The sequence below is a fragment of the Vicia villosa genome, unplaced genomic scaffold (genome assembly GCF_029867415.1).
Source record: "Vicia villosa cultivar HV-30 ecotype Madison, WI unplaced genomic scaffold, Vvil1.0 scaffold7, whole genome shotgun sequence".
NCBI lineage: Eukaryota > Viridiplantae > Streptophyta > Magnoliopsida > Fabales > Fabaceae > Vicia > Vicia villosa.
This window is the reverse complement of record NW_026706810.1, coordinates 133,207-156,500: the sequence shown is the minus strand read 5'-3', so window position 1 is coordinate 156,500 and position 23,294 is coordinate 133,207. Positions and strand designations below refer to the sequence as shown.

The 23,294-nt window shown below is 29.7% G+C and overlaps 2 protein-coding genes across 2 annotated transcripts; both read left to right on the top strand.

Annotated features, from left to right (window-relative positions):
- The first annotated feature begins 1,921 nt into the window (after positions 1 to 1,921).
- LOC131643099 (26S proteasome non-ATPase regulatory subunit 8 homolog A-like) lies at positions 1,922 to 4,815 on the top strand. The gene is made up of 6 exons (XM_058913246.1): positions 1,922 to 2,114; positions 2,738 to 2,816; positions 3,374 to 3,476; positions 3,690 to 3,953; positions 4,170 to 4,281; positions 4,472 to 4,815. Exons 1-6 carry the CDS (start codon positions 2,010 to 2,012, stop codon positions 4,610 to 4,612), a joined length of 804 nt encoding a protein of 267 aa, XP_058769229.1. The 5' UTR covers positions 1,922 to 2,009; the 3' UTR covers positions 4,613 to 4,815.
- Positions 4,816 to 19,685: 14,870 nt separating this feature from the next.
- LOC131643102 (probable glycosyltransferase At5g20260) lies at positions 19,686 to 22,960 on the top strand. The gene is made up of 2 exons (XM_058913249.1): positions 19,686 to 19,966; positions 21,815 to 22,960. Exons 1-2 carry the CDS (start codon positions 19,695 to 19,697, stop codon positions 22,836 to 22,838), a joined length of 1,296 nt encoding a protein of 431 aa, XP_058769232.1. The 5' UTR covers positions 19,686 to 19,694; the 3' UTR covers positions 22,839 to 22,960.
- Positions 22,961 to 23,294: the final 334 nt, after the last annotated feature.

The window sequence follows — 23,294 nt, the reverse complement described above, 5'->3', positions numbered from 1 at the left end:
TTAATTTTAAACAATTATAGTAAAAAGTTATTTTTAGTTTAAATTTATGATTTGGTAAATTAAAATTTAAATTATGCTGATATTTAAATGTGGACCAAAACAGAATTAAAATATAAATTATGCTGATATTTAAATACGGACGCACGGGTCAAATAACAGTAATAAGAAGTTACTGATCAATTTTTTTTATTAATTATACATTTAATTATTATTTTTTTACGGGTACCAGACATTTTTCTATTAAAAAATATACATTTGAAACAAATGCGCGTCCTGTACCAGAACTCGTGCATAAATCTTTTTATTATTAATTATATATTCAATTATTATTTTTTCACGGATACTTGACATTTCTCTATTAAAAAATATACATCTGAAATAAATGCGCGTCCTGCACCAGAACCCGTGCATCAAATTATTTTTTTATTAATTATATATTCATTTTATTAATTTTTCACGGGTACCAAACATTTTTCTATTAAAACATTTACATCTGAAACAAATGTGTGTTCCGTACTAGAACCCGTAAAAAATATAAAAAGAATGAAAAGAAAAATATTATATAAAAAAATAAAATGATGATATAACAATAAAGTATGTTGAATAACGATATGATAATTAATTAATAGAAATTAATGTTGTGTTAAATAAAATTTAAGATATAATAATAATAAAACTAAAAGGAGTGTCATATTAAATCGAAAATTCTCAACTTAATAAAGATTGACACAACTAAATTGAATTAAATACCTTAATATTGTGTGGTATAGTGATATGAAAAAAAATCATGAATCATAAATATTATTTAATTAAGGTCATATTAAACCGAAAATTCTCAACATAATGAAGATTTGATCAAATATTATAAAAAAAAACATCTTTTTCCTGCATGTTTATAAATGATCTATCTATAGAAAATAAAAAGTTATTAAATAACGAATAAATATATTTTTAACTATCTTAAGAATATTAAATATGTAATAATTTGAAATTAAAAAATATCATATTAATGAGAATTAAGTTATATTTGTCAATATAGAAAAATAAAGAATATATATATATATATATATATATATATATATATATATATATATATATATATATATATATATATATATATATATATATATATATATATATATATATATATACCGGGTTAGCATTTTCAAACAAATTCATACATAACATCTCACGCGTTTCTTAAATTATAGACATGTAATGTTATCAGCAATGTGTTTTCTGTGCAGTTGAATAATTAAATGACTCCCACATACAAATATTAGATTATTGTTTTATTAAATTTAAAATTTCGATGTTGAAAATAGTATTTTACTAAGATGATAATTTTTATTTTTTATAAAACCAAATTAAAATAATTATAACGAGAACGTGAAGCGACTGTTCAAAATATTGAATATTAATGAGACTGTCAAACTATTGATCAAAATATTGAACATTAATGGGAACATAAAGTTATTGATTAAAATATTTTTTTTCACGGGTACCAGATATTTTTCTATACATTCAATTATTATTTTTTCACGGGTACCAGACATTTTTCTATACATTTAATTATTATTTTTTCACGGGTACCAGACATTTTTCTATACATTTAATTATTATTTTTTCACGGGTACCAGACATTTTTCTATACATTTAATTATTATCTTTTCACGGGTACCGGACATTTTTCTATACATTTAATTATTATTTTTCACGGGTACCAGACATTTTTCTATTAAAAGATATACATCTGAAACAAATGCACGTCCCGTACGAGAACTCGTGCGAACGTGTTCGCACGAGTTTGTTAGTAGTTCGGATACAACTATCTTAGTGAATTGGATTTGGATCCATTTAATTTATGGGTAATAGTATTCGACCCGGACCCGTTTATTGTCGTTCGGAAGGTTTTCGTTGGAAGCACTCAACAACACAATCATTCAACTTTTCAGGAAGCACTCAACAACACAATCATTCAAGTTTTCTAAACGCAAAAAATCAAAGCTATGGATCCAAAACTAACAGAAGTTTCTCAGCTCTTTGATCGATTCAAGGCCGCGTTTCTCCGAAACGACTTCGATTCCAGTTCCAATCTCCTTTCACAGCTTAAGGTATTTCTAACCCTACAAAACCCTAATTTCAATGCTCCTTCAAGATCAATTCACTTGCATCTTTTATAATAGGAATTTAGATTTATTATAGTTATGAAGTTAATGGCTGTGGGTTGATTGATTCAATATCAGATCGCTATTGTAATTCGCAATTTTGGGTCACATTTGTTACAGTGACACCCATGTAGTGTTGTTGTTGGTTATACAGCTATTTTTTAACCCATGTAGTGTTGTAGTGATTATGTTCGGTTTATACATTTTTCCAAATTATTATCAGTGTCGGTTGTCGGTGTTGTGTCCGGTTTCCGTGCTTCATAGGATATGAACACTTCAAGGCTCAAGCAGCTTGATTCATAGTTTGGTTTATACTTGCCTGTGAAAAATGTGGTTTTATAAGGTAAATTAGAGTTTTTGAAAAAAATTGTGATGCAGAAACTAGTTAGTACAACTTATACAAGAAATTGTTGTTGTAAAAAATTTTGACATTTCTTTTTCCACAACTATTTGTTGAGAATTTTGTCAGAGACGGGTTGTAGTTTTTAACTTAATACATAATTGTTGTTGCTTCTTTTTTGTTTTTTAAATTCTCAATGTAACTTTTGAGTAACATTTTTCACTTGCAGGTTTTACTAACAGGGTTCAGAAGCCTTCCACCCTTGTTTGCAGATACACCTAATGCAGTTCAGGAGTTAACTATAGCAAGTAATGGTCTTTTGTAACCCATACGTTTGTAATTTATAAAAAGAAGATCCTCTTAATCAAATGTCATATGAGTGAATATTAAATTCGTTTGATATTGTTAATCAAGTTTAAAGACATTAGCTTGTCTACGAGCTCTTTGTGATATATCTTCCATGTTAACTGTCTTAGTTGGAAGTGGATTTTGTTTTGCTCTTCAAACCATGAAGTAAGAAGATAGATAGATAACTTTTCTATCTGGCTGTGGTGGACTTACAAGTTAGCCTTTGTCTTACTGCATGGCTAATACCATATATTAGGAGAGATAAAAAAGAATAAGTTTTTTTTTTAATTTCTAAAATTGGAAACTGATAGATGCTACAATGAAATAAAATGATGAGCCATTTTCCATATCAATTATGCAACATGAATTACTTAAATTTTCTCCCCATGTCTGAGTAATGTTTATTAGAATGAATAAGATAATAACTTCTTATAGAATGATGAAGAAATAGTTCCTAACTATGAGTTCTTTATCTGAAATGTGTGTATTTTTTCATGTTTGTTGTTGGAATTTTCAGGGGATATATATGAGCATGCTGTTGTCCTTAGTGTAAAAATCGAGGATCAAGATGCCTTTGAAAGGGATTTCTTCCAGTTGAAACCTTATTATACTGATGCCCGGTAACTGATTCTTCTCCCTTTATTTACAAGTGCTTAATATAAGTTTCTAAACTCATCAAAACAATTGACATTTCTGATCTCTTAACATTTATATTTGAGTATATGTCAAGAAACGTAAGGGTAGTATTGATATCAGAGTGTGGATTCTATCTTCAACTCATCTGTTTTCTTGCTGAACTATTCTAATTTATGGGGGCTTTTCATGTATTGCAGTAATCGTCTTCAACAATCTCCTCAGGAGTATCCAATACTTGGTCTCAACCTGTTGAGACTACTTGTGCAGAATAGGATTGCTGAATTCCATACCGAGTTGGAATTACTTTCATCCACTGCTCTAGAGAATCCTTGTATTAAGCATGCCGTGGAGTTGGAGCAATCTTTTATGGAAGGGGCTTACAACCGTGTCTTGAGTGCTCGGCAGACAGTGCCACATGAAACATATGTTTATTTCATGGATCTTTTGGCAAAGACCATCAGGTAAAAATTGTTATCATTATTTCTTATAGCCTGTTTTTGTATTGCTTTCTCTTGAATTCCTTTCTAGTTCATGCAATGGAAATTTGCATAAGCACAACTATTATTATAATTTTGAATATTCACACCTTGGTTATATGTTATTATTGTTATTATTATTATTTTTTGCATATCTAGATCAATTTTTGATTCGTTTGTATTGTTCTATATAACATCCAGAGACGAGATAGCAGGATGCAGTGAGAAGGCATATGACTATCTTTCAATTAATGATGCTAAGCAAATGTTGCTGTTCTCCAAAGACCAGGAGCTCGTGGAGTATATCAATGAGGTGAGGATTGTCATGGCCCTTAGCATATCTTGTGAGAGAGCATGAGTGGGAATAGACATTAATCTTGACTAAGCACTGCGCAATCTTATAAGTTTCATGTTTCCGATATTTTTTGCTCTTGTGCTTTTCGTTGATGCTCATAAATATTGTTTTGTTCTCCTGTCCTAAAATTGTTATCTATCTATTGCAGGAGCACCCTGAGTGGGAAATTAAGAACGGTTCCGTCTTCTTTCAAAAGGCAAAAGAATCTGCACCTTGCAAAGAAATACCATCTCTGCAACTCATCAACCAAACGCTTAGTTATGCTAGGGAGTTGGAGAGGATTGTCTGAAAAGAAATGCATGCAAATGGGCCTGAGTTTTCAGATATTGCTAATGCTGTCTTTTGAAGTTGTTTGCTTCTGATTCATTGTAGAACTAAAAAGTTGTTTGCTTCAAGTATATCAAAAGTTTCTGCAAACGTAACGTTGTATTAATTGTCTAAATTTAAATCTTAGACAACCATCATAATGTTGAAGTAGATTTTATTAACAAATTTGAATTGTAGTGTCGTTTAAATAACAGAAAACTGTCTATGAAATACCAGTTCTTATACATTTTCCAGAATAAATCTGGAAGTATACCTATGTAGGGTGCTGGTCCCTGTTTAAGCACTCTGCCTTCCATTTTTGACAATTTTTGTATTCTATTTTGCCTTTACTTATGTTTATGTCGTTACATGTTATTTTATTTTTGTTAAGGGGCTATCGTTGTATGTTCATGTGTTTTGTCAATATCTTGTTTAAAGTCCAAAGAGGGATTTTAACCGATTTCAAACATTCACATTCTGTTGTTGGTATTGAGGTTGTTTTATGTGTATAATCAATGTTAGATGGTTGAAATAGCTAAACTAGATATATTTCTTTTTAGGATAATGTCACTTCTTGGGTCATTAAGCTTAGCTGTAGGTTTAGATGGTGTCAAAGAAGCGATTACTTCACTGCTAAGGTGTTGTCTATCATTATTGAGTTTATATTTTGTAATAGATTCAGATGACTATGTACTCACATATCGTTTGTTAGATTTATTTAAATCTGATTTAGGGATACAAGTATGAGTTGTATTTAACTATTGATATAGTATTTTGACTTGGTCTTAATTTTATCTAAATTGTTTCAAATCTCTCCTTCATTCTTGCTAACTCTCTTCTGTGTCTGGAGTCTCCCATGATGTACATAGTTGCATCTGTATACTTAAGTCATTTTCTGTATTCATATAATTGTCTGGGGGGAGGATATTGACTTCTATTTCAGAAATAGGTTATCGATTTTGCTGTCTAGAGATACCAATCTTTTGCTGAGGCTTTTCTTTTACTGTTGAATGCTTTGCCCTGGCCTCGTGCTGTACTTAAGATTTTTAGGGATGCGTAGGTTTCCCATATAATTTTGGCCGACGAGGATACTCGTTGGAATTATAGCCTGTTCAACTGTGGTCTTATTAACTGATGTTTCGTTTACTGATTTAATTATTGAGACAAATTGTAGGGTTAGTTTGTATTGGACCGTGTGGATTTTGATATCCCCATGTTCATCTCTTTCACCATCTCAATAGCTTTGACGACGGCTTTCCCTTAGGGTTATCGTAGCCTTTTTGCTTTCAAGTAAAGAGTATGTCACACTCATGTTCCACCCACCTAGTTAGCATTTGTGCATATGATTTTCTCTTTGCTATTTTTGTTTTTTTACTTTGCTGATATTGTTTGTGTTTTGTATGTTTATTTTGACACCTGAGTGATTTAACTCTTCCTTTTTATCAACATGCATGTGCTTATCGAGCTTGCTGGTGCCTTGGTATTTGCTTATGTTCACGACATGGTTGCTTTGCTTGAGAAATTTTGAGGGACTCAAATACGATAACATTAAAATACGGTAAAACAATATTCCCCTTTTTTATGTTTGGAAAATTTTGAGATATTTTAGTCCCTCAGAGCAACTAAGGCTCCTCTTGTATTAAACACTCACGCGCGAAAAAATTTAATGTTAGTATCTCATAAATTTCTTCCCGTTTGACAAAAATAAAAAAAGAGAAAGGCAAAAAAAGAATAAAAAACACAACATACAATGGCAACCCCAACAAATATGTTAGTTGTTCTTTGTTGTCATTTCTCGTTATTGGTCAATAAAAGTCAATATTTAATTTAAGACCAAGTTTTTTAATTACATTATTAGCTTGTTCATTATCATGTTATACAAAAATTCAAAGTCTATTTCAAACTTATTCCATCATACGCATTTGCATTTTTGCATCTTTTTGAAAGTCAAAGCAAATTCAACCTATATAAGAATTGCATTTTAGGTCTAAGCATCATAAAATTAATCCCACTAACCATATGTCATTTTCATCATCACCATCACGTTATCATTCACTCATTCAAAATTATTTCATTCATTAATCCATTATCATGTGTATTTTTCACAATATATTGAAGATTCAAAGACAAATAAAGAAAGCCAAATTTTGTCACATAAGACAAAATTAGATGAGATTTTTATTGCTATGTCATTCATAAAAATCCGTTTACAAATGGTTTCATGTGCATCCTAGCATACATATATCATGAATCCATTACACATACATCAAATGCATTACAAAAGAAAATAAAAATTGGCTTAAATAGTCTTTTGGTCGTGTATATTCATTTTGGTCCGTGACGTGACGGCCATTTTTTATGTTTTTTTAATATTTTTATTATTTAATAATGGGTTTCAAACTCACACACTTTAAGTCATTGCTTTCTTACCTTCCCACTAAGCCACTTGTGCTGGTTTTTAAATGCATTAAATGTCTACCGGTTTAGTCCGGTTCGGGGGCGAGTTCTGACATCAAGTGGTTCCATTCTCCTCCCAATCGCGGTTGCGGGGGATCGAACCGTGGTTCGACCTACCAAGTCCAGCGCCAATCACCACTGGACCAATTAATGATTGATAGTAACGTATGCTATTTTTAAATGCACTAAAACGTATCATATTTGTATTCATTAAATGCTGTTTAATTTATTAAAAAATGATTTAACAATTAAATATACTAATTAATTAAAAATTATTTTATTTTTAAAATATTAAAAGAAATAAAAAAATAATCAATTAGTATACTTAATTGTTATTGTATTTTATAAAGAAATAGATTATTTTAATTTTTTTTATATTAAAGAAATCAATTTTTAATCAACTAGTATTTTTCAATGTTGATTGTATTTCAAAAAAAATTGAAATATTTTGTATCATTTTTACATTGGAAAAAATCAATTTATAATCAACATGTATATTTAATTGTTGATCGTATTAAAAATCATTTTTACATTTGAAATATTTTCGTATTAAAAATAGAATATTTCATATTCTTTATATATTTTAAAAATCAATTTTTAAATCAATTTATTTATATCTAAAGATATTTTCCTTTTTAAAATTTTTTATGTTAAATAAATATTTTAACTATTTAATTAACGTGTAATTGAAATATTACAATAAATAATATGTTTATGTTTATGTATAGATAATATGTTACATAATTGAAATGTAATGTTTATGTTAAATAAATAATATAATTAATAGTGTAATTGAAATATTATAAATATTACAATAAATAACATGTTTATGTAATATATAGATATCCAATGTATATGTTAAACAACAATATGAAGTGGCTGAGTGAAAAGGTGTAAATGCTATGACTAGTCTACGTGGAATTCAATAAAAATAAAAAAATGAATTTATTTAATAATAAAACAGTTTACGTGGAATTCAATAAAAATAAAAAAAATTGAATTTTGGTAATGCAAAAAAAATGAATTTATTTAATAATAAAACAGTTTACGTGGAATTCAATAAAAATAAAAAAAAATTGAATTTTGGTAATGCAGGGTGACTTGTAATTATGATTTGCATTCATCATGATGATTACATGGTACAAAGTTGAATTACATGGCCATGGCATTACATACAACATGGAATTACACAAGTTTGACACTCTGATTTGCAGATGGGAGATCCCACCATTTGTGCTAACTTCATACCCAATCTACCTTCACACTCCAGACGAATCACTCATGACCGGCTCACATAAATCCCAACTAAGTCACACCAATTTCCCTCTCAAATCCCACACACTTACAAGCTCACCCACTCATAATTAAACCTAGTTTGAGCCTATAAATTTTAACAGCACTCGCATTGATTCAACAACCACAAAACTTATACACTACACAGAAAAAGTACTAAGCTCTGTTGATTTGTGAAATTCTCCTGCTTGATGAAGAAGTTCCAATTGAGCAAATTCGAGCCAAGCAATCTGAGCCATCACTTTCAACCTTCCTCTCCATTGCAACACCATCACTTTCAACCTTCCTCAGAGCAAGAAGTTTGAGTAGAAGAAAGATTCATGTGAAGTATAAGAAGATTGGAATTTTAGAGAAGTAGAGGAAAGAAGAAAGAGTTGTAAGAGATTCAAGCTTACCTCTAAATTTGAACTTCATCAGAAGTTAGAACTTTTAGTGTCGTGGTTTGTAGAAGTTGACGAAGTAGGAATTGGCACCTCCATTGATTTTTAGTGTCGTGGTTTGGCACCTCCATTGATTTTTAGTGTCGTGGTTTGTAGAAGTTGAGGAAGTAGGATTAACATCATAAGATGAAGGGTTTGACAGAGATTTAACTATAGCTCTTTTCTTTGGTCTTTCTGAAATATTTTTCTTAGCCTTAGGATTGGAGACAAAAGCAAGTCTTGAAGACAAGGTCTAACTGGAGATGAACAAAGAAACTGAGAATTAAGAACTTGAAAAGAAAATTTCACATCCCAACACAACAACTTTTCTGAACCACTTGCAAAATGTAGAACAAATTGCTGTGATGAAGTTTGAAGTTTGGAACTTAGATGTTGGTGTTTAGAGAATTTTTTGAGGTTTTAGATGAATGAAATGAAAGTGATATGAAAATGACATGAAACCGACATATTTATCAAAGAAAATAAACACATGAGATGTTGACAAGCACTTAATTCGGTTAAAAAAGAAGGGTGATTAGAATTAAATAGGTGAAAGTTTTATTCATATTAAAGTGGTGTGTGATTCGAATCAAAAGCATTTGAAAAGATTTCAATGGCCACTCTGGTTTAAATCAAGGGCATATGTGATTTGAATTACATATCCCGAATTGATTTTTTTTAAAGAAATTGAATTTAGATTAAAAACAAGTTGTGATTCGAGTCAAAAAAATAAAGACAAATATTTTGTATTAGAGAAAGATACTATATTAGATAATTAGGATATTTCCTTATGTCCATTGGTCTTTCTCCATATTCTGTATCATGGCCTTTAGGTTAGATATGTCCATTACTTTGTACATATATTATTCAGCCTTTTTGACTACAGAAAATTAAGTCATTCTTTTATCAATTTGAATTCTCCTGCCCAAGCTTCATCTTCTCCATACAGCTGAACCATGGCTGTAATATGGTATCAGTAGACTAAACTCATTATTTTGTTCTTCGTTCTCCATCAAAACCCTTATCTTTTCTTCCTTTTTCTATGGCGAACGACATTGAAGTCGAAAACCCTAAACAATCAGACAAAGGATCACAACCACCCAAGAACGACCTCATTGATCCTACCTTAAACATTGGAAATCCTTACTATTTTCATCCCGGTGAAAATCCCGGCGCTACCATCGTCTAACCACCCTTGGACGACAACAATTACCATAATTAGAGTAAATCTATGTGTCGAGCACTGACATCGAAGAACAAACTTGCGCTCATAAATGAAACTCTCTTAGAACCTACCTCTTCTGACCCTAACTAAGAGCTCTGGGACCGTGCGAATAAATGGTGCTTTCTTGGCTCAACCGCACTTTTTCGCCGCATATCGCTCAAAGCACGATCTATTTCGATTCCGCTTTTGATCTTTGGGTAACCACTTTCATTTTTCTGATCTTCTTCGTGATTTGCATTCTATTCAACAGGGTGATAGATATCTCTCTACTTACTTTACCGATATCAAGATTCTATGGGATGAACTAAATGATTTACGACCTACACCTTCTTGTACATGCCCTACTCCTTGCACCTGTGATTTGTCTAAAGTCGTGCGAAACTTCAAACACATGGAGTATGTAACACCCCATATTTTCCATTATTTAATTTAATTAGAGTTTAAATTATTTAATTGGAATTAATTGGAATTTTGGAATCTGGTGATTTAATTGAGAAAATCATGAGAATAAGGTAATTGGGCCAGTGTGACAATTAGTAAAGGGGAGGTGTTAATTAGTGGGTCTTTTACCAAGTTATGCTGTTTCCATAAAATAAAGGAAATTGGGAGAAGAGTAGTTAGAGAAAAAAAGAGGAGAAGACTGAAACACATAAAAGAGCCAAGGAAGAGGAGAATAGAGAAAGAGGAAGATTCAAGATTTTTGGCTAAGGTAAGGGGTGACTATTTCCAATTAGCATCTATTATCGGTTTATGGGTAATGGGATTGATTATGTATATTGTTGTTCTCAATTGTATGAATTATGGTTTTGGGATTTTGGAACCTTTAGGGTTAAATTGATGAATGTGATGAAATTGATTGATTATGGATAATACTTGATGTTGAATGTGTCTAAAATTTGGTAGAAATATGTTAGAGTGATTGTTTTGGTGCTGTTTCTATGTTGCAAATGTTTTGGGACGTTTGGGATGATATTTATATGTTAGGAATGTTTGGATGGTGAAAGGATTGGAGTTACACCATTAAAATGCATAATTTTTGGTTATGTCAGTGAAGTAACCGGTTACTTGGAAGCGAAAAGTGAAAAAAAGTGACTTCTGGGCTTAGGTAACCGGTTACCTAAAATGAGGTAACCCGTTACCCAGCATGTTAAGCTAAATTTTTAGAATTTCGAAAATTCGTATCTTTTGATCTGTAAGTCCGATTGACGTGCCGTTTGGACCGTTGGAAAGCTAAAATAAACTCCTATCTTATAAAAATGGATTGAGAACCCTTATAAAATTATTTAATATAACTTATAGTTGTTATATGTATTCGATCGGTATGAGTTGATAATGATGTTGTATGCTATATGCAATTGGTTGAACGTATTTGATCCGTGTGAGCTGATAATGATGCCTTGTGATGAAATGACAATAAACATGCTCTTCTTAAGGAATAGATTTAATTGTTTCATGATGTTACTTGACTTATGTACTATGATGTTTGTTGATTATATGATGAATTTGGTTGAATTACCACTGTTGGTTTTGGTGTTGTTGTTGCTGTCTGGGAGGTAGTAACTGATTATTAGGATTGAGGTAACCGGTTACCGCTGTTACGAATAGGGATTTTTGGTTTTCTGTTAGGCAGTAACTGGTTACTTGGATTGAGGTAACCGGTTACCACTTATCATTTTTTAGGAAAATAGTTACTGCCATGTGTAGTAACCAATTACTCCAATTTAGGTAACCGGTTACCACTATAGCCTTTTTGAAAAATTGTTTTATTTTAAATATCCGTAACTTTTGATCCGAGCATCCGAATTATGTGCCGTTTTGGGCGTTGCGAAGCTAATTAAGAGCTTTGTATGATGAATTGGTGAAATGGGCAGTGGCCCGGTTTTATTTTAAATCTTGATTTAATTTAAATGATGAATTGTAGCATTGTGTACATATATGTGTGAATGTAGCAATGTGTTGTTATGGTGATGAAACTATCTTGATTTTTATTGTGATTAGATGATGTTTGACATGAATATGTGTGATATGGTTGAATGATTTCTAAGACGTGTACATGCTTATTGGTGATGAAATGGTGAGTTGTAATGAGACGATGCGATGCATCAGATCAATGATGTTGTAAGTATGTCCTATGTGTGCATTCATTCGTACGCATTTTGGTGATGGATCCTGGTGATGTTGTGGATCAAATGGTGGGCATAATTCCCATTGTGTAGAATTTGTGTCGGTTAGGCTGTATCTTGGTGATGAATAGATCTTTCGGATGGGTTTAGCCCATGTATGGTACCACATGCATATAGTCTTGCATCGATGTATGTATTATTATAACATGATTGGGAGACTCCCAGTGTTATAACTTGGTGTTGTATTTGTGATGGTTGTATTTCATAACTGTGGATGATTAATACTAAGTTCCGTAACATGATACTATAGGGTGGACAATTGCTTATGACGTTTCGTTATCTATGAGCTTATAACATTTGTTAATTGTGAATCTGTCTCACCCTTACATGTTGATAATTTTCAGTTTGAGGAGTAGCGGCTTTATTGCTCGGTGAGGATAGCTCGTAGAGTTTATCCAGTTATTTTGGGTCGTGTCGGTCATGCTCTGGTCTTGTAACACTGGGAAAGATAGTTTTAGAGTTTAATCATTATACTCTATTTATTGGTTTTTGGATTGTGTTTCCATTGGTTTGTTTTGGTGATGTTATACTATTCCGCTGTGATAAACATGAGATTGTTATTTAATGAATCGTTCCTAATAAAGCATGACAGTTGAATTATATTTGGTTTTGAATTTTTTTTAATTGTGGCACCCTTATTTTCATGTTTTACTCTGATTATTTTAATAATTGTCGCGGGGGTTTAGAAGGGTGTTATAGAGTACATCACCTGTTTCTTGAAAGGCCTGAATGATAACTATCACAATATTCATACTAAGATTCTCCTCATTGTTCCTCTTCCTAGTATCCATCGCATTATTCTCTCATTGTTCAACAACAAATTTCTCCTTCTTCATCATCCAACCCTTATCCTATGATTTTGTATGCCAATTATAAGGACAATTCTCGCAACAAAGGGAAACCAAACCCTAAAAGCTCCATGCTTTGTACCAATTGCAGCAAAATCAATCATACGATAGAAAACCAACACCTCGGCGGTAGATCCTTAGCCTAAAAGGCATTATGAGCTGGTTACTATTGGCCGACCATGCAGTCTGACACCAAGGAGCACGTGAAGAAGTACGACAAGTGTCAACACCATGGAAACTTGCACCTCTCGTCGGCAACAAACTAAAGACCTTGTCACCCCTTGGCCGTTCTCGTGGTGGGGCTTGGACATCCTTAGACCCTTCGTAGTGGGATCCAACCAGAACAAATACCTCATCATAGGGCTAGATTATTTCACAAAGTGGATAGAGGCTTAGGCCCTTGCCAAGATCACCGTCCAAAACATCCTACGTTTCTATAAATGGAAAATCCTCGCCTGTTTCGGCGTCCCCCAAGCAATTGTCACCGATAACAAAACACAATTCACGAGAAAAAACTTCCAGGAAATCGTATCCAACCTCGGCACCACACAACAATTCGCCTCCGTCGAGCATCCTCAAACAAACAGACAGGATGGGGCTGCGAACAGAGTCATTATATGCGGACTCAAACGACGACTTGACGAGATCAAGAAAAGGTGGGTAGAGGAGCTCCACAACGTGTTATGGGCCTACCGCATACCCCACTCGACTACCGGGGAGACTCCTTTTTGACTAGCCTATGGAACAGAGGCAGTTAATAAAGTTGAAGTCGAAGTCGTTCTTACATTCCAGACACAGTCAAAATCGAAGAAGGTGGGGCTAGCACAAGCCAAATGCCATAAATAACCAGAGTTCTTCCAACAATGCTTCAAGACTGTGAAGTGGTTGGTGATGATGAAGTCACAACAAATGGAAAATAATTCATTTTTATTTACTTTCAAGTGTTGAACCAATCAACTATAGCAAGACTTTAAGTAATAAATAGTGGAAGTCATTTATGGTCGAAGAGTTACAAGCAATCAAAAGAAACAACACATGGGAGCTAGTCGAATTGCCAACACGCACAAAAGCTATTAAAATAAAGTGGGTGTTCAAGTTAAAGCACAATGCTGATGATTCAATAACAAAACATAAGGCAAGATTAGTAGCTTGAGGATTTCTTCAGAGAGTAGGACTCGACTACTCTAAAGTATATGCACTAGTAAAAAGATTAGAGACTATCAGATTGGCGGTAGCCTTGGCAAGCAAGCAAGGTTGGTCGACATTTCACTTAGATGCGAAATCAGCATTTTTGAATGCTCCATTAGATGAAGAGTTATATGTCACACAACCTCTTGGGTCTGTGATACAGGAGGAAGCAAGAAAAGTATACAAGTTGCACAAAATGCTCTATGGTCTCAAACAGACACCTAGGGTATTGAACAAGAAAATTGATTCATACTTAGTCAAATTGGAATTCATCAAATACAAATTTGAATACAGTGTATATGTGCCGGTCATGGCACAATATGTAACCATAATTTTCTTATATGTCGATGACTTGCTGGTAATTAGAAATAACGTGGAAACTTGTCGAAGTTCAAAGAGCTGATGATGAGGGAATTTAAAATGTTGAATATGGGAAGCTTGTCGTATTTCATAGGCATGTAATTTCAAATTACTAAGTAAGGTACGATGTTGCATCAAAGGGAGCATGTCAAAGAGATACTCAAGAGATTCAAGATGGATGATTTGAATCCTGCATCCTCACCAGTCAAACCAAATTTGGAACTAGAGAAGCATGGAGAGGAGGACAGAGTCGATGTGACTTTGTTCAAACAAATTGTAGGATCTCTGAGTTATGTATGCAATAGAAAACATGATATAAGTTTCTTAGTCAGATTGGTGAACATGATATCTGCAAGAAGAATCCTGAGATACCTAAAAGGATTGATAAACTGTGGAATTATGTTTCCATGAAATTATAATAGTAAATAAGTTACAGTTACTTGTTATTCATATGTTAATTGGTATGGCGATAATGAAGATCGAAGAAGCACAATTGGTTACTTTTTTCGAGTATTTGGTGCCTTAATCTCATGGTGCTCAAGAAAGCAGCATGTGGTAGCATTATCATTATGTGAGACTGAATATATAGCAGGATTCTATGTTGTGTGTCAAGAAATTTGGATCAGATCTATGCTGGAAAAGATAGAGGTCGAAGTGAAGAAACCTCTGGCGTTGCATATCGACAACAAGTCAGCCATAAATCTTACAATGAATCCAATTCTGCATGGAAAGAATAAGCACATTGAAACTATATTTTACTTCTTAAGAAAGAAGGTAAATCAAGGTGAACTTGAAGTGAGGCATTGCACAAGTGAAGCATTGGCCAAAAATTTCACCAAAGGATTGAAGATCGAAAAATTCCTAACTTTGAGAAAGAAATTAGGAATAGTTTAGATCAATTATATTTAGCATGTGCTTAGTAACTTGGATTATAAGGGGATATGCTGAGAGTATAATCCAAGTTAAGTAACCCAAGCTCATGCCTGAGTTAGTTAGGATTTGTTATATTAGTTACTTAGTATACAAGCCACATACTTGTATATATACACATATTTGTAATTTAGTTTTTACCGCTTTCAATAATAACAATTCTCAATTACCTCTCTCTCTCTCTCTCTCTCTCTCTCTCTCTCTCTCTCTCTCTCTCTCTCTCTCTCTCTCTCTCTCTCTCTCTCTCTCTCTCTCTCTCTCTCTCTCTCTCTCTCTCTCTCTCTCTCTCTCTCTCTCTCTCTAACGCATGTTAAGTTGTTCTTTATTACTTTCTAGAATTGCATGCAATTAGGATTTCTTTTTCTAACGATTTATTTGTAAAAGCGTAGGTTTTGTTGCAATTAGAAATTTAAGTTAGTCTTGTTGAAAGTTAAGTTGAAAATTGTGATTGTATAATCCATGTAGTATTGACATAAAAAAACACATCTTGTGCAATTTTATTATATATTGAATGCATTGCATTAATTTATATATTTTAGTAAATTCTGTAATTCAATCTTGATTACTCTGTATTGTTTAAGTCGTTATGTCAAATTTCAATCTTTAAACTTAATCTCTTTATATGCTAAAATCTGCTTTCGTCACGCAAATCATTTTATTTCTTTAACTATGATAAAGTTTTTCAAAACTATTTTCAATTAAGGTTTTAACTGGGAGGTTTATATACCCCTCTAGATAGTTGAATACTCCATATTCTTGTCCAATAATATTGTATTCACGGTTGTGTGTGTGAGTTTTTAAAAGTTATTAGTATTACCACTTTGTTTTGAGAAAAAAATGGTCTTTGATATTTAGAACATACTTATAAAAAACCTTGCTTTCATTTATTTGATCTTTAATATGGTCATCATGAATATTTTAATTATAATTAATCCCATTTATTTATATTCAATTAATTTTAAGTAATATTTTAAACACAATGTTTCTACTTAAATTACAATTCTCTCTTGTTTTTAATTAATTTTAAGTAATATTGTCATTATATCATTAAGATAAATCAACTTTTATTTATTGAATTAAAGTGACGTAAATTTTAATAGTAATTATATATATTTAATTATTGTCACAAAAATTTTAAACAAATAAAGGAATAAAAGGGAAAAAAAATAAAAGTACAACTTCGTTGTGAAATATTAAAATTAATAATATTACTTGTTTTCTATAGCGCATTTGTTTCACAATATAAAAAATTACTCTTAAAAAGAACTTTCTTTAGCATAATATTCCAATGAATAAGATTTTATAAAGAAGTGTTTGTGCAATACTTTAAATTCTCAAAAATTTTATTTTATTTTCAAATTCTTTTTAATAGTTTATAATTGTTATAGATAAAAAATAATTATAGAAATAAAATAGTATATAATAGTAGGATAACACATTATTTTTACATAAGACTTTATAATAACACCTAAAAATGTTTTTTATACAAGAGATTAGAAAGTGAATTTTTTATAGGAACAAACAAGTAACAAACCCGTGCATACGCACGGGTTCTGGCTTGGTATGTGCATTTGTTTACATAATATATTTATTTTAAATAAAATGTTAAAAAAGAAAAAGAAATTTAAATCAATAGTAAATTTTTTCGTATATAGAATATTTAAATAAATAATTTTTTCCGTATATTATTTTTGGATCATAAATACCGTCTTTCGTATATAAAATATTTAAATTAATAATATATTTTCCCTGTATATAAATATTATTTATGTTTAGGTATCATTTAGAAAAATATCTGAATCAATAGTAAATTTTCGTATATAAAAATATTTAAATCAAGGGTTAAATATGTTTTTGGTCCCTATAAATATCTCAATTTTGGCTTTTAGTCCTTATAAAATTACTTTTGCACTCACTTTTAAAAGTCATTTTGGGTAATTTTATAGGACTAAAAACATATTTAACCTCAATAATAGATTCTTTTTCCTGTATACAATTTTTGAATCAAATTTTTTTTTGCATGTAATAAGTAATTTTTTTCCACATCTAAGAAAATATCATTTTGGATCATAAATACCATTTTTCGTATATAAAAATATTTAAATTAATAATAGATTTTTTCCCGTATACAAACATTAATTATGTTTAGGTATCATTTAGAAAAATGTATGGATCAATTGTAAATTTCCGTATATAAAAATATTTAAATCAATAATAGATTTTTTTACTTGTAGATATATATATATATATATATATATATATATATATATATATATATATATATATATATATATATATATATATATATATATATATATATATATATATATATATATATATTTCTCCTATTTATATTGATAACTTATAGTTGTGAAATGACATCAATAACAAATAATTTTTCTAATATTTAATTATGCAAACATTATTTTAATTGTATAAACTTCATTAATGACATATATTAATTTAATAATATTTTGAATCATATAAATCAAATTTAATTATGAGTGACACATATTTCTGCATTTTATTCAATAACACACCTTTTTAAGTATATTTTTAAATTCATTTTAATTGAAATAATTTTTTTAAAACTAAAATTATTATTATTTTCTTAAAAAATATTATATCTTAAAATAAAAATTATTTCAAATTATATTTCTTCGTTATTAATATTCAATTATTAAAGTTAATTTTTAAAAATTAAATACTATTTTAAATGTAAATTTACATTCATTTAAAATGATCATAATAATCTTTTTATTAAAAAAAAAATTATTGAAATATTGTTATTAATAATTTATTAAAAATAATAATAATAAAAAATTTATAAAAAGTGAAAAGTGAGTTGGAAAAAAAAAAAAGATATTTTCCCCCCAAATTATTAGTTTAGACTAAACTAACAAAAGAGTATTTTTGTTATTTCCAAAACAATAACTTTTTTTATATTAATTCTAGATAATTTCGTATTCTCTTTAAATAAAATAGATATTTTTATTTCTAATTTTAAATTCTCAAAAATATATTTAATATCCAAGAAACAAACAAAATGTTATATATTAAGAAACAAATTTTTTTGTATGATTTTATTATAAAAATAAAAATATTTAAAACAGTAGAAGTTCAAACACTTTTTTCTAAATATTAAAATATTTATTTTATTTTTAGTAGAATAAATATACATTATTGAAATTAGAACCATGAGCAAAATCATTTAATATTTTCAGAAAAAATATAGCACAACTATATTTTTTAAAAAAATATTCAAAATAGTTTAAAATTTAAGTGATTTTTTGAAGTATTATCTGTTAAAGAATTCATAGCAGAAAGATTGTGTACCTTAAATAAAATTTTATATAAATTATTTAAATCAATTCTTTTATTTAAATATTTTTTATAAAAATTCCTTGTAAATCTTTTTAAATTGTAAATATGTTGTATTATAAAAATCATCTTTGTCTTTTGAATAAAAGTTTTATCGTCTATTGCGATATTCCAACTCGAAAAATTAATCTTACATTTACACGCAAGAAGATATTTGATTTCTAAAAAATAAAATATCTTTGTGAAAAAAAAGGCCTTAAATGAAAATTAAACAGTTTTAAATGGTAATATAATTAAATGATTTTAACATCAATATTGCAATATTGAAATTGATATGATATTCAATCTGACAGTTAAATTGTAATGCTAGTAATTTTTAAATAAATTTAATATATTAATTATACTTTATTACGAATAAAAAACATGCCATATATATTTAAACATACCTTTTTACAGGTTAGAACTTACACCTCTGCAATTCGTTTTCTTGCACAATGATCAATTATATTGATTTTAATGGGATAATAAAATATCGTATTTTATTTACGTAAAAATACCAATAGAATCAAATTAATGTGATTGACATATTATTTTTATTACTCAATTGAAAAAGAAAAATACATTAAATTAAAATATAAATCACTTTATGGTATGAATAAACTTTATAGTACTAAATCTTTAAATATTAATTACTCTATCATATTTTAATTTTTTTATACCTAATTAAGTGCTCTCTACAACTCATTCAAAAAAAGGTTTCATGAAATTTTGACCAAATATTCTTTACTATTGAAAAGTGTTCTCTAAAATATACTCAAGTGAATTATTATCAAAATTGAAAATGAATTCATGGATTGTATTACCCGTAACGTTGTTCATCATTATTTTCTTCGTTTATTATCAAAGAAGAAACGAGGACGTAGTTCATCTATTGTCTGATGTGAAACTCTTATCGCCGACAAATAATTTAGTGAGAATTGAACGAGAATTGGGTGAAGCAAGAGTGGCTATTCGAAGAGCCATTAAAAGAAGGAATTTCACAACCATTGCATCAGAGGCACAGGATTTCATCCCAAGAGGAAACGTTTACAGAAACGCTTATGCATTTCATCAGTTAAGTAACTTATACATAATCTTTTATTTTGCTTTTTCTCTACGGTGTAAGCTTTTAATTTCCTTGATTAAGTTATTAGTTGCATATATTTTGTTGTTTTGTATGTCTTAAATTACCTCTCAAGGTTATTTGTAACTGGAATTAAGTAAGTCCCGTGGCTTTAAAAATGATAAAGTTTATGCGTTCATACATTCATGCACTCCTATGGCGATAGGGATTAGTAAAGTATTGATATAACTCTCCAGGTCGACATACTCCGATATGTATTAGAGAAATATAGAAATATTCTCTGGAAAGATGTACTCCAATATAAATTAGAAAAATACAATTTGAAAAAAAATCCTATTTCATTTTATTAAAATATTCATTTTTTTAATTATTTTTTTCTGGATTTTAAAATCTTTTCTTTTCTTTCCTTTTTTTTTTTTTTTAAAATTGCATAAAAAAATTTAAAAGTAAGTGAGTAGTTATGGAAAAGATTATTTTTAGTAATTTAATTATTATTATTAATTATTATTTTTGCTATGTTTCTATTTTTCTTTCCTATATACTATATATTAAAGGCTAAATACATTTCATCATCCTTTAATTATTTTTTGATTCTTTTTATTTTTTGAATTTTAAACTATTCTTTTAGTCAATGAATGTTAACCAAAAATATAGTTAAAACAATATTAAAACAAAATATAAAGGATGAATTTGACAGCTCAAAATTACATGTGTAAGGGGATAATTTTTTTTATTAAATCGACAACTCAAATCGAGTCAAACAAAAAAAATTAAATATTTATGCTTCGATTTATGGAATCAATGAAATTTTTTAGGAACTGTTAAATCAATGAATGCAACCAATGCTTACAATTACGCCCTAAATTTTTTATTTTGCCATCAGTAAACCCAAATTTTATTTCAGCCCATCCATTATTCATTTTTGTTCTCGCCACTTGCCACTATTGTTGTTCTCTCTACCGCCATTCCGATATGTTATGGTCATCACATTCTTCATGTTCAAGTTTTCTAATTTTTTTAGTTTTCTTTCTTTTTTAAATATTTTTTGTTTCTTTTTCTTCGATGAAATTCCTTCTAATATTTTTTACAAAATAGTTTTAATGTGTGTATGAGGTGTGAAACATGTTAATTTATGTATATTAAAATTTTTTTTTGTTATTGTTGTTTTTTATTTGTTAAACTTCCAAATTTATTCTCTATCTTCAGATATTATGTGACAACTTTTATATTTGATAGTGAATTTATTGGAAGATGCAGTAAAAAATATGAAATAAATTATATAAAATGTATTATTTAAAAAAAAAAGAAGAAGCATAAAATACACTAAAAAAAACTTAATAGTGGATAATACACATAACTATAAATCAAACTGGGTAGTTTGGTTTGGATCATTTTTAAAAATACTATAAATCAAAATCGATGGAGATATTTTTTGACCAAAAATCAATTCAAATAAATTTGATTACACTCCTATTTGAACTAAAAAAACCAAAAAAATCAAAACTTTATGAAGCATATCTTAAATTTATTTATTTTTATTAAAGCATATTTTAAATTTATTTATTTTTATTAAAGTATCTTAATCACATCTTAAATTTTAAAATTTTCTATATCTTGTATCTTATCATACCCTTTCCAATTAAAACTTGGGTGGTAACTTGCGAGTGTAAATTTAAGATAAGTCATTTCTTCCTTATAGTTTTTCCTTTTCGTACACGGATTATTAGTCTTGGAATTTAGCAATGAACCCCTTGAAGTCTTCTGCATAAAATTTCTATTTTCATATAATGTTATTTTTGAATATTCTAACTTTTGTCACACGCTTTAAAACTATGCAGAAGTCACATGGAAATGATGAAGAGATTCAAAGTATGGACTTACAAAGAAGGTGAACCCCCACTAGTCCATTACGGTCCCATGGTTTCAATTTACAGCATCGAGGGACACTTCATGTCCGAGATCGAGGACATATCGAGCCGATTCGCAGCGAGCAATCCAAACGAAGCTCATGCATTCATGTTACCCTTAAGTGTGACACACATGGTGAAATATCTATACAATCCTCTCACAACATACTCAAGAGATCAAATCATGCGTGTCACCATTGATTACACCAACCTCATAGCGCAAAAGTATCTGTATTGGAATAGAAGCAACGGCGCAGATCATTTACTCGTCTCTTGTCACGATTGGGCGCCAGAGATATCGAAAGAAGATTCGGGTAGAGAGATTTACAAGAACTTGATTAGAGTATTATGCAATGCCAACACTTCTGAAGAGTTTGATCCTGTAAAGGACGTTTCAATGCCGGAAATGAACTTACAAAGTTTCAAGCTAAGCGCGCCGAAACCTAGTCAGAACCCTAATAATCGATCGATACTCGCCTTTTTTGCCGGAGGGGCACATGGTATGATTAGAGAGATGTTACAAGATCAATGGAAAGGAAAAGATGAAGAGGTTCTAGTGTATGAGTATCTTCCTAAAAATCTTAACTATCAAGATCTTATGGGGAATAGTAAATTTTGTTTGTGTCCAAGTGGTTATGAGGTGGCTAGTCCAAGACTTGTGGAAGCCATTAATGCTGGTTGTGTGCCTGTGATTATTTCAGATAGTTATCAGCTACCGTTTAGTGATGTTCTTGATTGGAGCAAATTTTCATTGCAGATTCCACCAAAGAGGATAGGTGAGATCAAGAGAATATTGAAAGGTGTTTCACATGAAAAGTATTTGAAGTTGCATGGGAGAGTGTTGAAGGTTCAAAGACATTTTGTGTTGAATCATCCGGCTAAACCGTTTGATGTGTTTCATATGATTCTTCATTCAATATGGCTTAGAAGACTCAATATTAGGTTACCACATTGATATCTTTTGTCATTTGTTTTGATAATATTACTCAAAGATTAGGATAGAAAACTATTATTTTATATTTGTTGAATGTGTTAGAACTTGTATTTATGATTGTTATCGATTAAAAACTATAACTATATAATAATAAATTCGTGACACCATCTATTAATTTTTTTTCTTTACTGAATTTGATTATTGCATATATTATTTGTGTTTTTGGATTTGATTCTAGTTGTATATTGAAATTTTCTTTTGATTTTATCGAAGAAAATTTTGAAATAAAACTAAGAATAATTTAATAATTTGGCACATATATCTTTTTTAGTTTTTTTAATAAAAATTAACCTTTTGTCAAAACTAGCAACTTAACAACTATTTAAATCCATTTTCTAAAAAGTACATTTTTTTTGGTTCTTTTTAAGTTTTTATTAAAAATTTGTTTTTATTATATTTTTAATAAATAAAAGTTAA

Bases quoted from the DNA above. Each gene is read 5' to 3' on its own strand.
- LOC131643099 (XM_058913246.1), top strand. From the start codon at position 2,010: ATGGATCCAAAACTAACAGAAGTTTCTCAGCTCTTTGATCGATTCAAG. The intron at 2,817-3,373 runs GTAATGGTCTTT...TGGAATTTTCAG, and splicing joins TCAGGAGTTAACTATAGCAA to GGGATATATATGAGCATGCT. The intron at 3,954-4,169 runs GTAAAAATTGTT...TATAACATCCAG, and splicing joins CTTTTGGCAAAGACCATCAG to AGACGAGATAGCAGGATGCA.
- LOC131643102 (XM_058913249.1), top strand. From the start codon at position 19,695: ATGAATTCATGGATTGTATTACCCGTAACGTTGTTCATCATTATTTTC. The intron at 19,967-21,814 runs GTTAAGTAACTT...AAAACTATGCAG, and splicing joins AACGCTTATGCATTTCATCA to AAGTCACATGGAAATGATGA.